This window comes from Stegostoma tigrinum, chromosome 3, assembly GCF_030684315.1.
Source record: "Stegostoma tigrinum isolate sSteTig4 chromosome 3, sSteTig4.hap1, whole genome shotgun sequence".
NCBI classification, from domain to species: domain Eukaryota; kingdom Metazoa; phylum Chordata; class Chondrichthyes; order Orectolobiformes; family Stegostomatidae; genus Stegostoma; species Stegostoma tigrinum.
In genome coordinates, this window is record NC_081356.1 from 27,280,615 (window position 1) to 27,297,789 (window position 17,175).

Below are 17,175 nucleotides of genomic sequence, written 5' to 3' on the forward strand. Positions count from 1 at the left end.
ATTGCAGGAGAATTGACAATAGGAAATGTGGAAATGACAGAGAGGCTAAATTATTCATTTGTATCCACCTTCATGAAGGAAGTTACAAGAAGCTTCCTAAAATAATTAACATTTAAGGGTCTAGAGAGAGTGAGGAACATGCGGATAATTAAAAATTTGGATGCAGGCGTGGAGTTCTTGAGGAGCTGTATCTCTGGCACATAGAGGGTGAAAATCATTGGAGTTGAAGATCTCAGATTCTGTGGAATCTCTATTCAGTCTCAGCTGCTGTAATTGGGTTGACTCTAAAGCATGGGGATTTTAAATCTGCTGGTTTCAACTTATGCATTCCCGCTTACAGAAGGTTCCCAGTTTGACCAGCACCCCCACAGCCTGCAGTTATCACAAACAGTATCATCTGGTCAAAGGAATTCCAAAAACTGTCCCAATCCCTACAGGGAACTCAACCCCAGAGTGGTGGGCACTTTCCCATATTGTAAATGCTGTGCCATCTTAAATTCAATTTCCTTTTTGCATTTTCCAGCCGGAGTTATAATTGTGGGAAATCTAAATAGCCTTAGCAGGACCAGCACTGCCATACCTGCTGATTCACATCAGATTGGGGCAACAGTAGGGATTGTCATCCTGCTCCTGATTGTCCTCTTCCTCCTGGTGCTCTTCATAATGTATCGCCGAAAACAGCAGGGGAAGGAGGCTAACATGACAGCCGTCACCTACTCTCCTGCTCTCAGAGTCATGAATGCAGATTATCCTATTTCAGGTGAGTACCTTCCTGCACCAAGCTGCCAAATACTGGTCAGTTTGTTTCCATTATGGCGTTCAAAAATGTCATTATGTAGGCAAGAGTGACTGGTCATTAAGCTTCTCTAGTCTAATCCACTTGCCGTTCAATAAGACTAAGACTGCTATTGTAATCTCCCTGCCTTAGTTCCCCATCCTTTCATACCCAACAATAGTATATTAATGAAAGCAAAGTACTGCAGATGCTAGAAACAAACAGAATGCTAGAGATACTCAGCAGGTCTGGCAGCATCTGTGGAGAGAGAAACGGAGTTGACATTTTGAATCCAGTAAGACTCTTGTTCAGCTCAGTTCTATCGAGACCACTCATGATTTTGAAAACTTCTATCTCCTCATCTACATGCATAAGTGTCCACCCAGGTTGCTGTGTTCCTCAATCCTATTAATTATTGTTCCTCTTTTTTATATTGTCTATACATGATCCTCCTACAAAATATCACCTCACACTTCTCTCGACTGAACTTCAACTGCCACCTCTCTGCCCACTCCTGCCTGTACTCATTTGGAGTTTTGCACTGTCTTCATCACAGTTTGCAATGCTTCCATGTGCACCATCATGTGCAGACTTTGAACTTGTCTCCTGCACACCAAGATCTAATACATCAACAAAAGACTGGTCCTAATACTGACCCCTGGGGTACTCCACTACAAACCTCCCACCAGTCTGAAAAATATCCATTGATCTCTGTTCCCTATCGCTCAGTCGATGATGTGTCCATACTACAACTACCCCAATTATTCTGATGAAGCCTAATATATGGCATTGTACCAAATGCTTTTTGAAAGTCGATGTGCAACATATCAAAGACATCCACATTGACCCTTGCTGTTACCTCTTTTCAAACACAACTTCCCCTTTTTGAATCCATGTTGGCAGTTCTTATATAATCTATCCTTTTGAATTAAATTGATTTTACTGATCGCATTTAACTTCCACCAGCTGTCACCGTAGAATTTGAACCCATGTTCTCTAGAGCATAAGGTTGGCCCACTGGATTCCAAATCCAGTGACAATAACAGTGCACCATGATTTCTCCCTGGAACAAAGGAACAGAGGAGGCCATGCTGCCCATCAAACCTGCTGTACCATTCATTGAAAGCATGGCTGATGTGATGCACCTGATAATGTGTACTTGCTTTTGCACCAACCTGTTTTGACTAACAAGCTCGGATTTAAAATAAATACTTCATATAACATCAATTGTAAGGAGAGTTCTAAATTTCTGCCACCCAGTGTGTGTGGGTGTGTTTTTTAAGCTGGCTATAATTATTAAACTGTGATCCTGGATTCTGAAAGCAGTGAAGGGACGTAAAAACAAAAATGCCTGGAAATTCTGAGCAGGCCAGCCAGCATCTATGGAGTGAGAAGAAAACAGTTAAATTTCAGATCAAAATTTATACTTTTGGATAGCTCAGAGAGCAGGTTGTGAGCAGAATTTTCTGAGTCTTGTTAACTTTTTTTCCTGTAGAAAATATGCAGCAAGGTAATGCTGGGAATGCAAACAGCCATTATTTCTCCAACCCAAGCTACCATACCTTAGCACAATGTGGGAGCCCACCTCACACCAACAACTATCAACGGAATGGCTCTGGAAAGGTAAGAAATATTGACCATGAGCTAATCTTTAATAATTGCAGTTTCAGTCACTGGGTCACAGTTGCTAGGAGCCATCACTCGCTGACAGCAATTCACCTCAGAAATTAGAGCAATTTAGGTTTTGCAGCCTCAAAGGAAATTTAATAATAGAACAACAGAATGCATGCTACACCAAATTACTTAGAATTTATATGGGAAGAGTCCAGGAATTAATTGTTTGTTTGATCAAAGAACCAGCACAAGCATGATGGACTAAATGGCCTCCATCTGTCTTTAGCATTCCATGAATTACAACACAAACAGGCCAGACATCCCACTGGTCTATAATAGTGTCAGTGCACCACATGAACCTCCTCCCACTCCACTCTACCAGCATAACTTCCTACTCCTTATTCCCTGATGTGTTAAGCCACCTTTCCTTAAATATATCTGTGGGCATTCAGTTCAGCACCTCGATGTTGTAGTGATTTCCATGTTCTCGTCACTTTCTGGGTAAAAACATTTCTCCTGAATTCCTTGCTCATATTTATGGTCCCCGGTATTGATCTTAGCATGGGAGAATGCTCCTGTTATCATAAAGTAAGTGTGAATTCCCTAATTTACGGTGAGCAAGACAAGTGGCAGAAATGTGGAAACGTTTATTGTGGCTGCAGCTAACAGAAATGTAGGAAGTTTATGTCATAACTTTATACTGAAGCTTTTCCATAAACCTGGAGCTGATTGAATGATGGGGAACTCTGGCACTCGATGACAGCTCTGGTTGGAAAACCACGAACCCCAAGTCTTTGAGTCCCCCCCCCCCCCCGCCGCCATTCATTAGGCAAGTTATATTTGCTTTTGTTATATTAGCCTATTATCCATATTCTGAACATTTATGTGGCTATCCCCAACAGAATCAGATATAACTTAGATTTATAATCCTGATCATAAAAAGTGTAAATTGACAGAATCTAAAGTTAGGTCTTGAAGATTTCAAATAACAGGCCTTCGACCATTTCCTTTCAGTAGCTTATTTCACTTGAATTGTCGCTGGAAAAACAGATTGTTGATACACTGTCTTGGAAACAAATAGTTTTTGTAGTTTTGTAAATAACTCCATCTTAGTGTTTTCCTGGCTACTTCCAACAAACTGGGTGATGGTTGGGAGGGAATTCAGACTGTTTTCCTTGAAATTGGTCTGGGTTTTTAAAAGAAATTTGTTTCTGTTTTATGTCAACCTAGAGATATAGTTTTTGGGTGTGATGGAGAGCGTTTTATGGGGAAAGACAGCAATTGTGTAGAAGCTGAATAGACTAGTGTTTTGTTATCTGTCCAGTACAGTCCATATTTAACTGGGTGGAATAGCAAGATCTGTGGATCCATTTTTTTTTTACCAATACTGTGCTGTTCTTTACTGGAAGTGCCTGATCTGTGAATTAACCTATGATTATCTTGGTGAACAGGGAAAATATCTGGACCAATAAAAATCAGGAAATAAAAAGTTTCAAAAGGTAGTTTTTGACTGATTAGAAGTTTCTTCAGGTTTATACATCTCAACTAATGCCAACAGAAAAACACACCTCACTTACAGCATTTAGTGTGACTGTCAGTGCTTTGAGGGGGTTTGGAAACTCCAGTACCATACCTTTGGTGTCAACTGTGTCCGAGTTATAGTCTCTCCTCTGAATCAGAAAGTGGTGGGTTCAGGAGCCACTCTGGAGACCAGAGCACAGAACTAGACAGGCAATCCCAGTGTAGTGCAAGAGAGTGCCATACTGTTGGTGGAACCATCATTTGGATGCTGTGTCAAAACAGAATTGTCTTTAATTTTGATTTGATTTATTATTGTCACATGTACCAACATCCAGGGAAAAGTATTGTTTTGCATGCTGTCCAGGAAAATCTCACCTCAAGTATAACAGGGTAATAGGACAGAATATAGAGAATTTAGTGTTACAGCTACAGAGAAAGGTCAACTCTAATATGAGGTCTATTCAAAAGTCTGAAAACAGCAGTAACTTAAAAAGGTACCACAGCTTATTTTAGAGAAAAGAGGAGGTGGTTCAGCAGATAATGGTCAATGTTTATTCTTTATTAACGTAACTTAAAACACATCCTCTGGACATTATTGCATTGCTGTTTTGCAACTTGTTGTGCACAATTTACTTGATGCATTTTCAATAAGAGTAATCAAGTTTCAAAAGTATCTTGTTGATTGAGCACTCTAGCATGTTCTGAGATGGTGAAAATCATGACACTAATTTAAGCTTTTCATTTCATTTTTTAAATGAATGATAAAAAGCACCCAGTATCTTCAAAGAATCTGTGCATGGTGGGTTTAATTTGCAACTTATTGCCTGGTTGTAAGGGACCTTCCCATTTGAATCCAACACCAAATGATTCACTCAGTGAAAAGCCACAAGCTCAACAAAAGTAATAAATAAGTGTGGTCTGTGTGGCTTTTGAAACTGTAACTTTGTAGCAAACAGTATTAGCATCAGAAGTTCTCCTGGAGACCTACTTTAATTACTTATTTTCAAATTCAACAGACTAAAAACAACCAACTTTTCGTAAACATCAAAAATCTCAAGAGTCAAGGAAAGCATGGTCCCATTTTAGACTACACAGCAACCCTGCCTGCAGATTGGAAGCAAGGTGGCTACCCGAATGATTTAGGTATTCCAAACTCTAACACAATATTAACTAATGAATAGAGTTGTGTGTGTCTGTGTGTCACATTTGATTGGCAGTGAATGGACATATTAGTGGGTAAACAAACAAGACTGGAAAAAGCACAGCAAGCCAGGCAGCATCTGGAGGAGAAGTCAATGTTTTGCATATCACCCTTCTTCTGGGCTGGTTGTGGAGTTAGGGAGAAGCTGCAGGCAAAGGGTGGCAGGGGTTGGGGGTGGGGCGTGGTGGTGGTGCAGGGGAGTGGGGAGGGTAGTGGAATGGTATGACCTGCTTGGTTGATGGGAGGGATGAATCTGGTGAGTTGCTGGATTGCAAGCATGGACACCCCACCACCCAGAACATCTTCCCCTCTCTGCCTTCTCTAAGGACCATTCCCATCACCACTACTTAGATTGCACCACACTCCCCATCGATCACTCCAACACCACCACCCTTGATACCTTCCACTGTAACCATAAAAAGGTGCAAGACCTGCTCACAATCACCTCCATCCAGGGCCCTAAACAGCCCCTTCCAGCTGAGAGAGTGTTTCACCTACATCCCCTCCAACCTAGACTCCATCCAGTGCTACCAATGCAGTCTTCTCCACATCAATGAGACCAAACATAGACTAGATGACTGTTTTGCCAAGCATCTTCACCTGGCCCATTACAGCCAGCCTAACCTCCCAGTCACTGCCCATTTTAACTCTTCCCCCCAACTCCCACTCCAACATCCCCATCCTTGGCCTCCACCAGTGTTGCTATGAATCAGATCACAAACTTAAGGAACAACACCTTACCTTCCTCCTAGGCATCCTACAGCCCAGAGGATGTGACCCTCAGCTCTCTAGTTTTAAATAACCTTCTTGCCAACCCCACCTTCTCCCTTCCATTCCAACTACCAACCAGATTTATTCCTCCCATCAACCAATCAGGTTGTACCTATTACCTATTGGCAGTGAATGGACATTACCAGTGACCACCAATCACCACCATTCAGGTATCCTTCCCCCACCACCTTCATCTACAGCTCCCCCTACCCCCACATCCAGCCCTGAAGAAGGGTAACACCTGATATGTTGACTTCTCCTCCTCCATATGCTACCACACTTGCTGTGTTTTTCCAGCTTCCTGTTTGGCTACCTCAAATTCCAGCATTTGTGTCCTTTTTTTTGTCTCCAACCAAGGATATTAACGGGTACATAGGTGGTGAAGAGCAGTTTTTTAGATGTGAATTCAGGAATCTGATTTTCCTCCCTGCTGTGGGCAGCCTTTGGCTTAAACAGAAGCTGTACCCTGAAGTCACTCCAACAAGTTTGATTTCCACTGAGTGGGAGGATGCCAGAGCTTCGTGCGGTCAAGACCAGGTCACGCTAACCCCTGACCCCAGAAGGTTGAGGTGACAATCCCTGTCCACACGGGTTGTTGTGTGGGAGTCTTATAGCTTGGGAATCCAAAGAGTAGCATGCTTGCTTCTCTCGGCCCACAAGCAATGTTGTAAGAAATTTAACTTCTCCCCAAAGCTGCCTGCACTCCTGTTTCCTATATTCATATCTGAATGGCCTGGCTCTAATTTTATTGTGCTGCCTCCTTGTACTGAACCCAAGGAATACAGTTTCTCATTATTTACCCGAGCAACATCTTTAATCATGTTATGCATCTCAGCTGGATCATCCTTTAATTGTCTGTACTCAATGGAGTACAAGCCTAACTTGTGTGACCTGTCCTTTTCATTTCTCCTTTTCATTTAGAGTCGTAGAGTCATATAGCCCAGAAACAGATCCTTTGGTCCATCTCAGCAATGCCGACCACACAACCCAATCTGACCCTATCCCTCTAAACCCTTCCCAGATGCAATGCCCAGACTAAAAAGCAGTTACTCCAGATTTTCCATATCCTTCCTCAGTTGCTAAACTACACGCAGTCAGAAACTTACTGTGCTTTTCATTTGCTTATAGGTGGTGCTTTTGGGATTGACCGAGGTTATGTTGGAAAATCGCTTAAAGGTATCATTTTAAACAGCTTCTCCTCTTCTCAAAATTGCTTAACTCTTCTCAGACATTTCACCTCCTTTCATTACAGTTTTGGAAAACACTTCTGAGCATGGGTGAGATAGCCTCATCAGAGGTGGTGAACAGGCACTGGGGAGGCAAGAGCTGGGTGACTTGCCGCATAATCCTTGACCTCTGATATGCTCTTGTAGCTGTAGTATTTTTATATCCTGGTTTGGTTCAGTTTATGTTCAACAGTAACCTCCAGCATGTTGATAATGGGGGATTCAGTAATGATTATACTGGAGAAAATCTAGGGGACGTGGCTCGATTTTCTGTTGTTGGAGATGGCTCTTTCCTGGCATTGTATGGCCTAAAAGCTATTTGGCACTTACTGTCACTCAATAGCAGATATCCCCACTTCTACCGGTGCATAGAGGGTCAATGGGGAAGATGGATGGTGCTACGATGTTATTCTGGGAGGCTTCTGCAGTGTTGACTCAAGACGTTAAACAGTTACACCCAGCTTCATTTGTGTTAGCAATGACTTCAACTAGTGGAGAGTTTTCCATCTAATTCCAGTGGCTCATTTTTTTTCTATGGATCCTTGATGTGCTACCTTCTTGTCAAGGGCAGCCATTCCCACCGTACCCTGCTCTTTCAGCTGTTTTGACCATATTTGAATCAAGGCTATAATGAGGTCAGGACTTGAACAGCCCTAACAGAACTCAAAACAGGGCATCACTGTGTACGTTATTGCTGAGCATGTGCTGCCTGAAAGCAATGTTGGCACACCTTCCATCACTTTGCTGCTAATCACATATAGATTGATGTGGTAGTTATTGGTCTAGGTGGATTTGTTCTGCTTTTTGTGGACAGGACATACCCAGGCAAGTTTGCACATTGCACTGGAATAGCCTGGCCAAAGCACAGATAATTCTGGAGTACAAATCTTGTATACTAAGCTGTTATGTGAAGCTGTCAGACTTAATATTCTGTCTCATCTGATGTAATGTTGGTCTTCACTTCAGCCAGCTTTCTGATTTGGGTAAGTGATTAATTTTTTTACCATTTTCCAGATCTGGTGAAGAATTCGGGCTGTAGTGCCAGCACCTGCTCACTCAACAGCACTGAAAACCCGTATGCCACCATCAAGGACCCTCCAGTTTTTACATCTAAAAATTCAGAGTGTGGTTATGTTGAGATGAAGTCCCCAGCTCGCAGGGATTCACCATATGCTGAAATTGGCAACTCCACTTCAGCCAATAAAAATGTCTATGAAGTTGGTAAGTTTGGGGTAATCATCATTATTTTAGCAACAACTTAGTTAATATGTCTAAGAACTATATTTATTGTTGCATAAAGATAAGTATTCGTCTTAAGACTGCATAGGGAGCAACACACAGTCCTATTTGTCAATAATCCTCTGTAAAGAACTGACTAGGAATTATGAACAATGCCTATTCACATCATCTCTCCTTGAATACATGAATATTCCTAAATGAGTGAAGCATCTTATTCCAAACTAATTAAACAAACTTACTATTTTCTGCTGATTGCTGAGTTTACCCCTGTCGGACATTTGATGACCTCCTCAGTCATCAAACAAATTGGCAAATGCACACAAGCATAAGAAGTGCATTCTAGTCACTATGTCTGCAGTTTCATCCTCCACCAATGTTAGTAAAAGTGGTCATTACTATTAAAGCATAAGATCTGTAAAGACATCACATAAACAATTCTATCTTCCTTAGCTAACAAAGTGTGGAGCTGGATGAACACAGCAGGCCAAGCAGCATCTTAGGAGCACAAAAACTGATGTTTCAAGCCCAGACCCTTCATCAGAAAAGGGTCTAGGCCTGAAACGTCAGCTGTGGTGCTCCTAAGATGCTGCTTGGCCTGCTCTGTTCATCCAGCTTCACACTTTGTTATTTTGGATTCTCCAGCATCTGCAGTTCCCATTATCTCTATCTTCCTTAGCTGTTTTGTCTTTGACCTGGCAATGTAAAAATGTAGCTATGTGCATGTTCTTGTTGTGGGTGAGATGTCAACACCCAGAACTGCAACACCACATCACAACTGCTATTTGAGGACAGATGGGTGCTGAGAGCTGTAGTGCTCTGGGAAAATGTAAAATAGTAAAAGGAAATGATCGGGTGCTTTGCAACGGCTGAAACAACAAAAAGAATCTTCACCATAGTACAACACAGTAAAATATCCAAGGGTTGTTCAAACAAGCATTATCAAACAAAATGTGACACTAAATCCGTAAGTAGATATTAGGACAGGTGACAAGAAGCTTAATCAGAAAAGGTAGGATTTAAAGGTCATCATAAAGAGGGGGGAGGGAGAGAGATGGAAAGGTTTAGGCAGGGAATTCCGGAGCTGAGGACCCATGGCACCTATGGTGGGCTACCAAAATCAGAGTTATGCTTAAGATGGTGAGTCATCGATTCTACATCCAGATTCTTGTAAGTTGTAGACTCATAAATGCAAAAGACCAATGATTCTGTGACAGATATTTCAAAAAAACAATCAGTTAGTCTCACTTCCCTACCTCCTTGTATTTTGTCCTCTTGCCAAGTACTTACTTCCCTTTTGAAACTGACATCAAATTAGTTACCATTACCCTTCCCGGCATTGCACTCCAAATCTTAAGTACTGTGCGTACGAAAAAAAAAGATTTTCCTTAAGTCATGTCATGTTCTTTCATCAGTTACCTTAAATCTAAGCCTTTGATTATCGACCCTTTGAGCATTGAAAACAGTTTCTCTTTATCAAAACTCATCATGGTTTCAAATACTTTTATTAAATCTCTTCTTGGTGTCTGTTCTGAGGAGGATGGTGTGACTTTCTACAATGCGGCATGTTTACCGAGGATAAGGCATAATATACCTGGCAACTAAATTTGATATTCTTGTATTGCAGAACCAACAGTAAGTGTCATCCAAGGAACATACTGTAACAACGCGCCTTTAGGTCAGGATCCCTACGATCTGCCTAAGAACAGTCACATTCCGTGCCATTATGACTTGCTTCCGGTCCGAAACAGTCCTTCACCATCACTCAAAACAGATGACAATGAATGAGTGAAATGGCACCAATTTACTACTGCCAAATAATTGAGGTTGCACACCTCTGTCGGGGGTTATCAGAAGAACATTGACCAATGTCTTACCACCTCTTCTGTCGTGGTTAGGTGACGATTTAACTCCAGAGCTCAGCTGAAGTGCAGATGGTGAGCAGGAAAACATTGGAGACGCTAGACCACACAAAAAAAAGACACACACACCCACCACTTTTTAAAACATCTTTCTTATTTTTCATTATTTTGAGGTGTCTTTGAGGACTGAGATTAAATTTGTGTCTGCTTTACAGACATGTAGAATTATTTGGGCATTTGAGGCTGAGTTATACTCACATTGTGAAAATAAAATGTCAGTGAAGAATTTGTTTGTCCAACATTTTCCAGAAAGAAGATCCTTCTAAACTGGTCTACCATCTCACTCTTTAATTGCTACAATTTTTTTTTGAAACAAATCATTCCATGTATGCATTACTAACATTTAATGTTACATATTGAGGATAATTTCTTCAAGTAGGTTGCTTAGAAATGTTTTAGTTCTTTATATTTTGCCTAAAAACTGGCTTAACTGAGGAAAACATGAGGAAAAACATGATCAAATGTTACTGCATGATCTTAAGCAAAGCGCAATTAATTGCTGAACCTTTGACTTCAGAAATTAGAACACACACTGTTAATATATTAATCAAAGGGAGATTTCTATTGCATTTAAGCCGGACCCACGTCCCTTTGAATCTGTGTAGCCACAGCCATTCGCTGTTCCTATCTGCAAGCTATTTGTAAAATAAGCCGATGCTGTGCTTAAGCTGGTCTTTTGTGCATCAGAAATAAGTTTGTTAGGATTGTTGTGAGGTTGCTTTTTCAATAACTGCCTGTTTTCAAAACATGTTTCTCATGATCTATGCTCTTGTTTTTACAATTAATTCTATGTTCAGATTAATATTTCTGTATATTGATTTCATTGTTAGTTGAGAATATGACATTTTGTTTGTTTGTTATGAACTTGCCTCAGCCTTCCTGAGCCAGTATTATTAGACCTGTTAATGTATAATAAGTTGTACATAGATGTAAAACCAGGTTAAACCAACTGACAAGTGGTAACTTGTTTAATGGATTTAAAACTGTACAGTGGAATATCCTGCCCTATTAGTAAACATTAACTTTTAAGTGCTGTTGCACTGTAGCCATATATTGCGTGGTGACATTAAATGTATTATCCCACAAAGACAACTGCCTTTACCTGACTGATAACATTTTTGTTACGTAATTTATGTTTTTTTTTCTCAATCAGTTTATATCATAAATAAAATAGAGGTGTTTTACTCCTATTCATTTATCTCAAACAGAAACCAGTGCTAAATCTTTTTCACTTATGTTCTGCTCTTTAAGTGTTACATCTGCTACTTTTTATGTATAGAGTGTCTGCCACCAGCTTTCCAATAAAACTAACTCTTTAAAGAGTACTCAGTCTCTGTCTGTAAGTGCAAGAATCTTAAGCATTTCACTTTTTTTAATAAAAAAAAGTCATCTGTGATTCAGTAAAATGGTGGAATAGGCTTATCAGTCCAAATGCTGCTTTTGTTCTTAGCACCCAGGCTGCAAGACAGTTAGTTGCTGCTGAGTGGGTTACACTTTCATCTCAAAGTCAAAAATGTTCATTCATTTCAAAACCCATTGAGTAGCCCTTGTTGAAGTTCAAGGCGGCACCATTCAGTTCTGGAGAGCCCGGGGCAGTAGTTCAAAGGCTTTTACGAGCAGCACAGTCATATCTTCAGGGGGTTGGGAAGTGTTAAGAGAATGTACAAAAGGGAAGGGGGTCTTGGGGGAGGGTAGATTGTGTTTGGTGATGAGCACTCTGGCTTTGAAGTGAGGGGTACAGGGAGACTATTTATGACCACAACTGGCATGGTCACTTCAAATGCCAGGGGCTGGAGGGGTAAGGTTGGTAGGTGCAGGGTTATGTAAGTAAGTTGAATGGGGACTGGGTGGGTATTCATGGAAGGGAACATGGGTTTTTTCTGCCTCAGTGACATGTTCAGGTGGAGGCTGTAAGCCACAGGCTGCGGAGCACTCATTATTGCCTTGTATTAGAACCATCTACAAAACAGGACACAGACTTGCAGAGTCTCTGTTCTCTGGCTTCCCTATCGCATACCCCCTCTTTGTGTTGCACCTCCCTGCCCCATACATCACTAGCCAACACTTTTGGACACAGAGTAGGGCAGTTGTACATGGAAGAGAAGGATGTGAGCAGAACCTATTGCTCTGTGTAGGCCTTGTTCTTCTGGGTTCCAGAAGAAGTAGCAGGTTCTCAGCACAGATCTCAATTCATGGAAATTCATCTGTGGTCATGAAGTGATATCTCATACTGTAATAATGACTAAACTGAGAGCCAAACAATTAGATGTAAAATGAGATCAGTGGCATTTATTTGTAAAGGCCAAAATAATACATAATGCATTGTCATAGATCTTTGTCCTCTCCCTCTATGTCTTTGTGTACTCCCTTATTCTTCAGCTAAAATAGAGTGAGCCTGTTTGGCAATGGAGCCCACTCGCCTTAGGGGCTTTGTCAGGCAACACTAGGGGTATTTGTGCCTAGATGGACCACATATGCTTCCAAAAGTCAGAGTGGTGTAGGCAGGGGGCAAGTGAAGGACTTGGCTACTTGAGAGGAGCATTCAGAGATCGTTGTGCGTGGTTCTTCTTCCTGGTAGCTCCTGGTACAGCCCTGTGTCCTGGTGAGGAAGGGTCACCTGCTGTTCACATTGACGTCCCTCTCCCCTTGTCGCTGTGCCTGAGGACCAATGGATGGGGCAATGGAGTGTAGGTGTGTGTGCATCTCCAGCAGTCATTGAGGGGACTGAGTCTATCTCTCCACGGATGCTGCTTTTCTGTTCATGAAAGTAGCCAGACTGTGACATGACTTACTTCACAGCTCCAGATAATGAGGGCCATTGTGTCACACAAGGCTGAATACTGCTCCTGATCCATTCTGTTAATATGGACTAAGCTTTTGATTGCTGACACCGCAGGGTTCTCACCTGCCTGGGGCTGTGCAAGTACCCAGTCCGGAAGTCCTCCAGGTGCCAGTTGTCTGAGCCATTTCTTCCTTGTCAGGTGCTCAGCTGTCACAGTGAGGTGCTCAGCAGATTTTGCTTCAATATTCTTTAAGCCTAACATTACCATTCGGTAACATTAGGTGTCAGTATCTGAACTGGTGGGCAGTGCAGAAGGCAGACCTACTGGTGCATACTCCCTGGCCTTCATCCTTTTATTTTCCGAGGTAGCTTCTGGGGGAGTCAGCCACTTCAATGGACATTAACAGTAACTGCAGTACAGAAGAGAGCAAAGTCTTCATGGTTAGAAGTGGTCTGTAATGAATTACACTGGCAGTGGGGTTAATGTGAGAGTTGCAGTGCAATGAATGTAGTTGGTTGGCAGGACATGGATGTCTCAGCATCTCTGCAGTTGTTGTCCTGGCCTTTTCCTGTAAGGACCAGGATTATTTTCACTTTTGGGGTGAAATCCTTGATGTTGGGCAGCCCTCTACACATATGGGCTCTTCCTGCCCTGTTTAGCGGCTGTCTTCTCCTGTAATGAGGGATTGAGTGAGATAAAAGTAGGTGGCACAGCTGTTGGATCTGATGCAACTGAGCAAAAGGTGGATTGGTGTCCCAAGGTAGCATAGAGATCACACAGGGATTGGAAGTCTGGGGGCGGTAGTTGCAGGTAAGAGGTGTTGCAAGCGACCGTGAGAGTGGTAGGTCATGAACCTTGTGGGAGGTGGGTGTAGTAGCAGTGACCAAATAAGAAAGCAGAGAGTGTAGCACATAAGCTGGTCACGTGGAGGAGGACCTTGACCCTATCACAAAACAGTGGGTCATCCCCTCCACACTATAGAGATGGCATTTATCCATAATAACAAAAATCCAAAAATAAGCAGCCCTCCTCAGCAATCCCCTCAACCAGGATGTCCTTTCGAGAGAACCATGGTGCCATCTGACTTTCTTTGACATGTTCAGAATCTATCTGTGACTGAACAGAGCAGTCATTCAAAGATGGCGTGGGCTGAAGGGATGCCGGTCTTTCAGCAGGTATGTGCTGAGTCATGAGTTTTTCTCTGGAGGACATGTTGTAAGATGGGGCCAGAAACTGACATGGCAGATGCTGATGGGACTGGATCAGTAGTTAAAAGCAACAGGTTTGGAAAGAGACACAAGAAAATTCATTAAATCTTGCAGCAATAAAAAATCCCTCAAAAAGACTCAGTACAACTCAGACTTAGCCGAAAGAAATATAAGACTCAGCCATTTGTCTTCCCATTCAAAACTGAAATGCACTGGAAAGTGTTTAGTCTTTTATCATGGCTGCTTTAGGTCCTTTGAGTATGAGTTAGCATGTACTGTTGAGATTGTACAGGACGTTGGTGAGGCCTTTTCAGGAGTAGTGTCCAGATCTGGTTGCCCTGTAATAGGAAGGATATTATTAAGCTAGAGAGTGTCCAGAAGAGATTTACCAGGATATTGCTGGATATGGCAGGCTTGAGTTACAAAGAAAGGCTGGATAGGCCAAGACTTTTTTCACTAGAGCATAACAGGTTGAGATGTGACCTTAACGAAGTTTATAAAATTATGAGGGATATAGATCGGGTTAATGGGAGGTGTCTTTTCCCCCAGGATGGGGGCTTTCAAATTAACGTGAAAGGAGGGCAATTTAAAAAATGATGGGCATTTTATTTTACACAGAGGATGGGTTATGTGTGGAATGAACTTCCTGAGGAAGTGATGGATGTGGGCACAGTAACAATGTTTAAAAGAATTTTGGATAAGTAGATGAGTAGGAAAGGATGGCGTGATTGGGTCCAGGAGCAAGCAGGAGGAACCAGTGTAGTTTAGGATTATGTTTGGCATGGACTGGTTGGACCGAAGGGTCTGTTTCTGTGCTGGAAGACTCTCTGACTCAATGATACCATAATCAGCACGAATGGTTGGTCTCAAGCTATCAATTACTTTTCAATTAACAACAAATTGCATAAGATTGCTTAGAATATACCTCGCAGCAATAAGGACGTTTAGGCCAACCTGTCATTGCCAGTCTTTATCACACACTCACACCTCCTCTCATCCTTCATCATCAGCATAAATCTTCAAATAAAACTCAAACACTGCAGCTACCGGAAATCTGAGATAAACAGAAAGTGCAGGTCTGGCAGCATCCGTGGAGAGAGGAACAAGGTTAACATTTCTAGATAAAATGACTTCTGAAGAACAGTCATATCTGATTCAAAGTCTTGTTTTGTTTCTCCACAGATATTGCTAGGCCTGCTGAGTTTCTCAAGTATTCTCTGTTCCTTTGGCATAAATCTTGTATTCTTTTCTTCCAGATTGGTTTATCAAGGTTCCCCGCAACCCCATTAAATACATCCACATTATCTACTTTGTCTTTCCATATGGTATCGGTTGCCAGTCCCTCCGAAAAAAATTGCTTTGCCTGAATTCTATATTGGATTGCTTGGTGATGATCTTAAATTGCAGGTCCCTTGTTTTGCTCTTCCCCATAAGTTAAACACTTGTGTTTCCACTCTTATCAAAACCTTTCATTACTTTAAAGATCCCCCTATTAGGTCATCCCTTAGCCTTCTACTTTTCAGCCTGTACATCCATCCTGATAGGTATAAGTGTTCTGTTTTTATGGGATAATATTTCACATGAAGGAAAGAAGTTCTACGGAAACAGAATCATCACTGCCAGCGAACGAACATCTTTAACTCTGCAATCCCAATATTTAGCATGATTTCTAAAATGAACAAGGAAACCTCCACCTGACTACTACCTACTACCTTGCCTCTGTATTTATCCACGTTGAGCACCACTTGGAAGCAGCACCAAGTACAGCAAAGGCACAGAATATTCATTGTAAAGGGGACTTCAATGTCCCTCACCAAGAGTGGCTCAGAAACTCCAATAATGATAAGTTGATAAAGTCTTGAAAATAATATGTCAGGATGGGACAGCGAGTGTTTCAAAAATCAAGGAAAATGGTGAATTGACCTCATCTTCACCAATCTACAGGTGCATCTGTACACAACAGCTTTGGTAGAAGTGTCAATGTACAGTCCTTGTGAAAATGAAGATCTATCTTCACATTGAAGATGCTGTCCACTGTGTTATGTGGCGTTATTACCAGGCTATATAGAACAGATTCAGCACAGATCTAGAAGCTCAAATCGGACATACATGAGATGCTGTGAGCCATCAGAAGGACGGTATTCAACTACCATCTGTAACATCATACCTCTCATTACATTTACTACTACCATTAAACCAGGGGAATGACTCCTGTTCAATAAAGAGTTAGGAGAGTGTGTCAGGTGAAGCGCAAACTCAAAAATGATGCTCCAATTTAGTGAAACCACACTGCAGGACTATATACCTACAACACAAACAACATGCAATTTAAAGAGCTACAAAATCTTAGATCCAATGAATCAGATCAAAACTTTGCAGTTCTGTCGCATCCTGCAGAAAAGTCATGGACAATTAAGCAAGCAATGAAAACAACTGTCTCCATGAATATCCCCATCCAGAATGAATGTAGAGTACATGACACTAATAAGGCTGAAGCATTTACAACATATTCAACTCGCCATGTCAAGTGGATGATCTTAGTCTCATTCAGAGTTTGCCAGTATCACACTATACTCCTAGGCAAACTGTACCTGGCCAATTGTAATGCTAGCATGGATTAAACAATGTGGAAAATTGTATAGGTATGAACTATTCATGCCTATGGATGTGAGAGTGGTGCTGGTGGTGGAGTAGGGGTGGAGTCCGGTGGTATCAGTGAGGGTATGTTGGTTGGCATGTCCATGGACGTCAGCCAGTGTGATGGGTGGGGGGTGTCAATGGGTGTCAACAAGTGTGTGAGAGGGACAATGAGTGTCAGCGAGGGTGTGGATCAATTAGTGCCAGTGAGTCTGTGCGGAGGGAGAAGTCAAAAGTGCACCAGTGTCATTGTGAGGGCCACCCTGTAGGAGTTGCCCGTT

At 41.9% G+C, this 17,175-nt stretch overlaps 1 protein-coding gene across 2 annotated transcripts in view; it reads left to right on the top strand.

Moving 5' to 3' along the window:
- The window catches only part of megf10 (multiple EGF-like-domains 10), a 165,590-nt gene extending 154,022 nt beyond the window's left edge, over positions 1 to 11,568 (top strand). The window contains exons 20-25 of one of the 2 annotated variants that reach the window (XM_048527988.2): positions 524 to 760; positions 2,271 to 2,398; positions 4,927 to 5,053; positions 7,011 to 7,058; positions 8,123 to 8,329; positions 9,972 to 11,568. In XM_048527988.2, coding sequence (XP_048383945.2) covers positions 524 to 760; positions 2,271 to 2,398; positions 4,927 to 5,053; positions 7,011 to 7,058; positions 8,123 to 8,329; positions 9,972 to 10,132 — 908 coding nt within the window. In that variant the 3' untranslated portion in view covers positions 10,133 to 11,568. The remainder of the gene's footprint in view (positions 1 to 523; positions 761 to 2,270; positions 2,399 to 4,926; positions 5,054 to 7,010; positions 7,059 to 8,122; positions 8,330 to 9,971) is intronic. The other variant, XM_048527989.2, reaches the window with a different exon arrangement.
- The last annotated feature ends 5,607 nt before the right edge of the window (positions 11,569 to 17,175 follow it).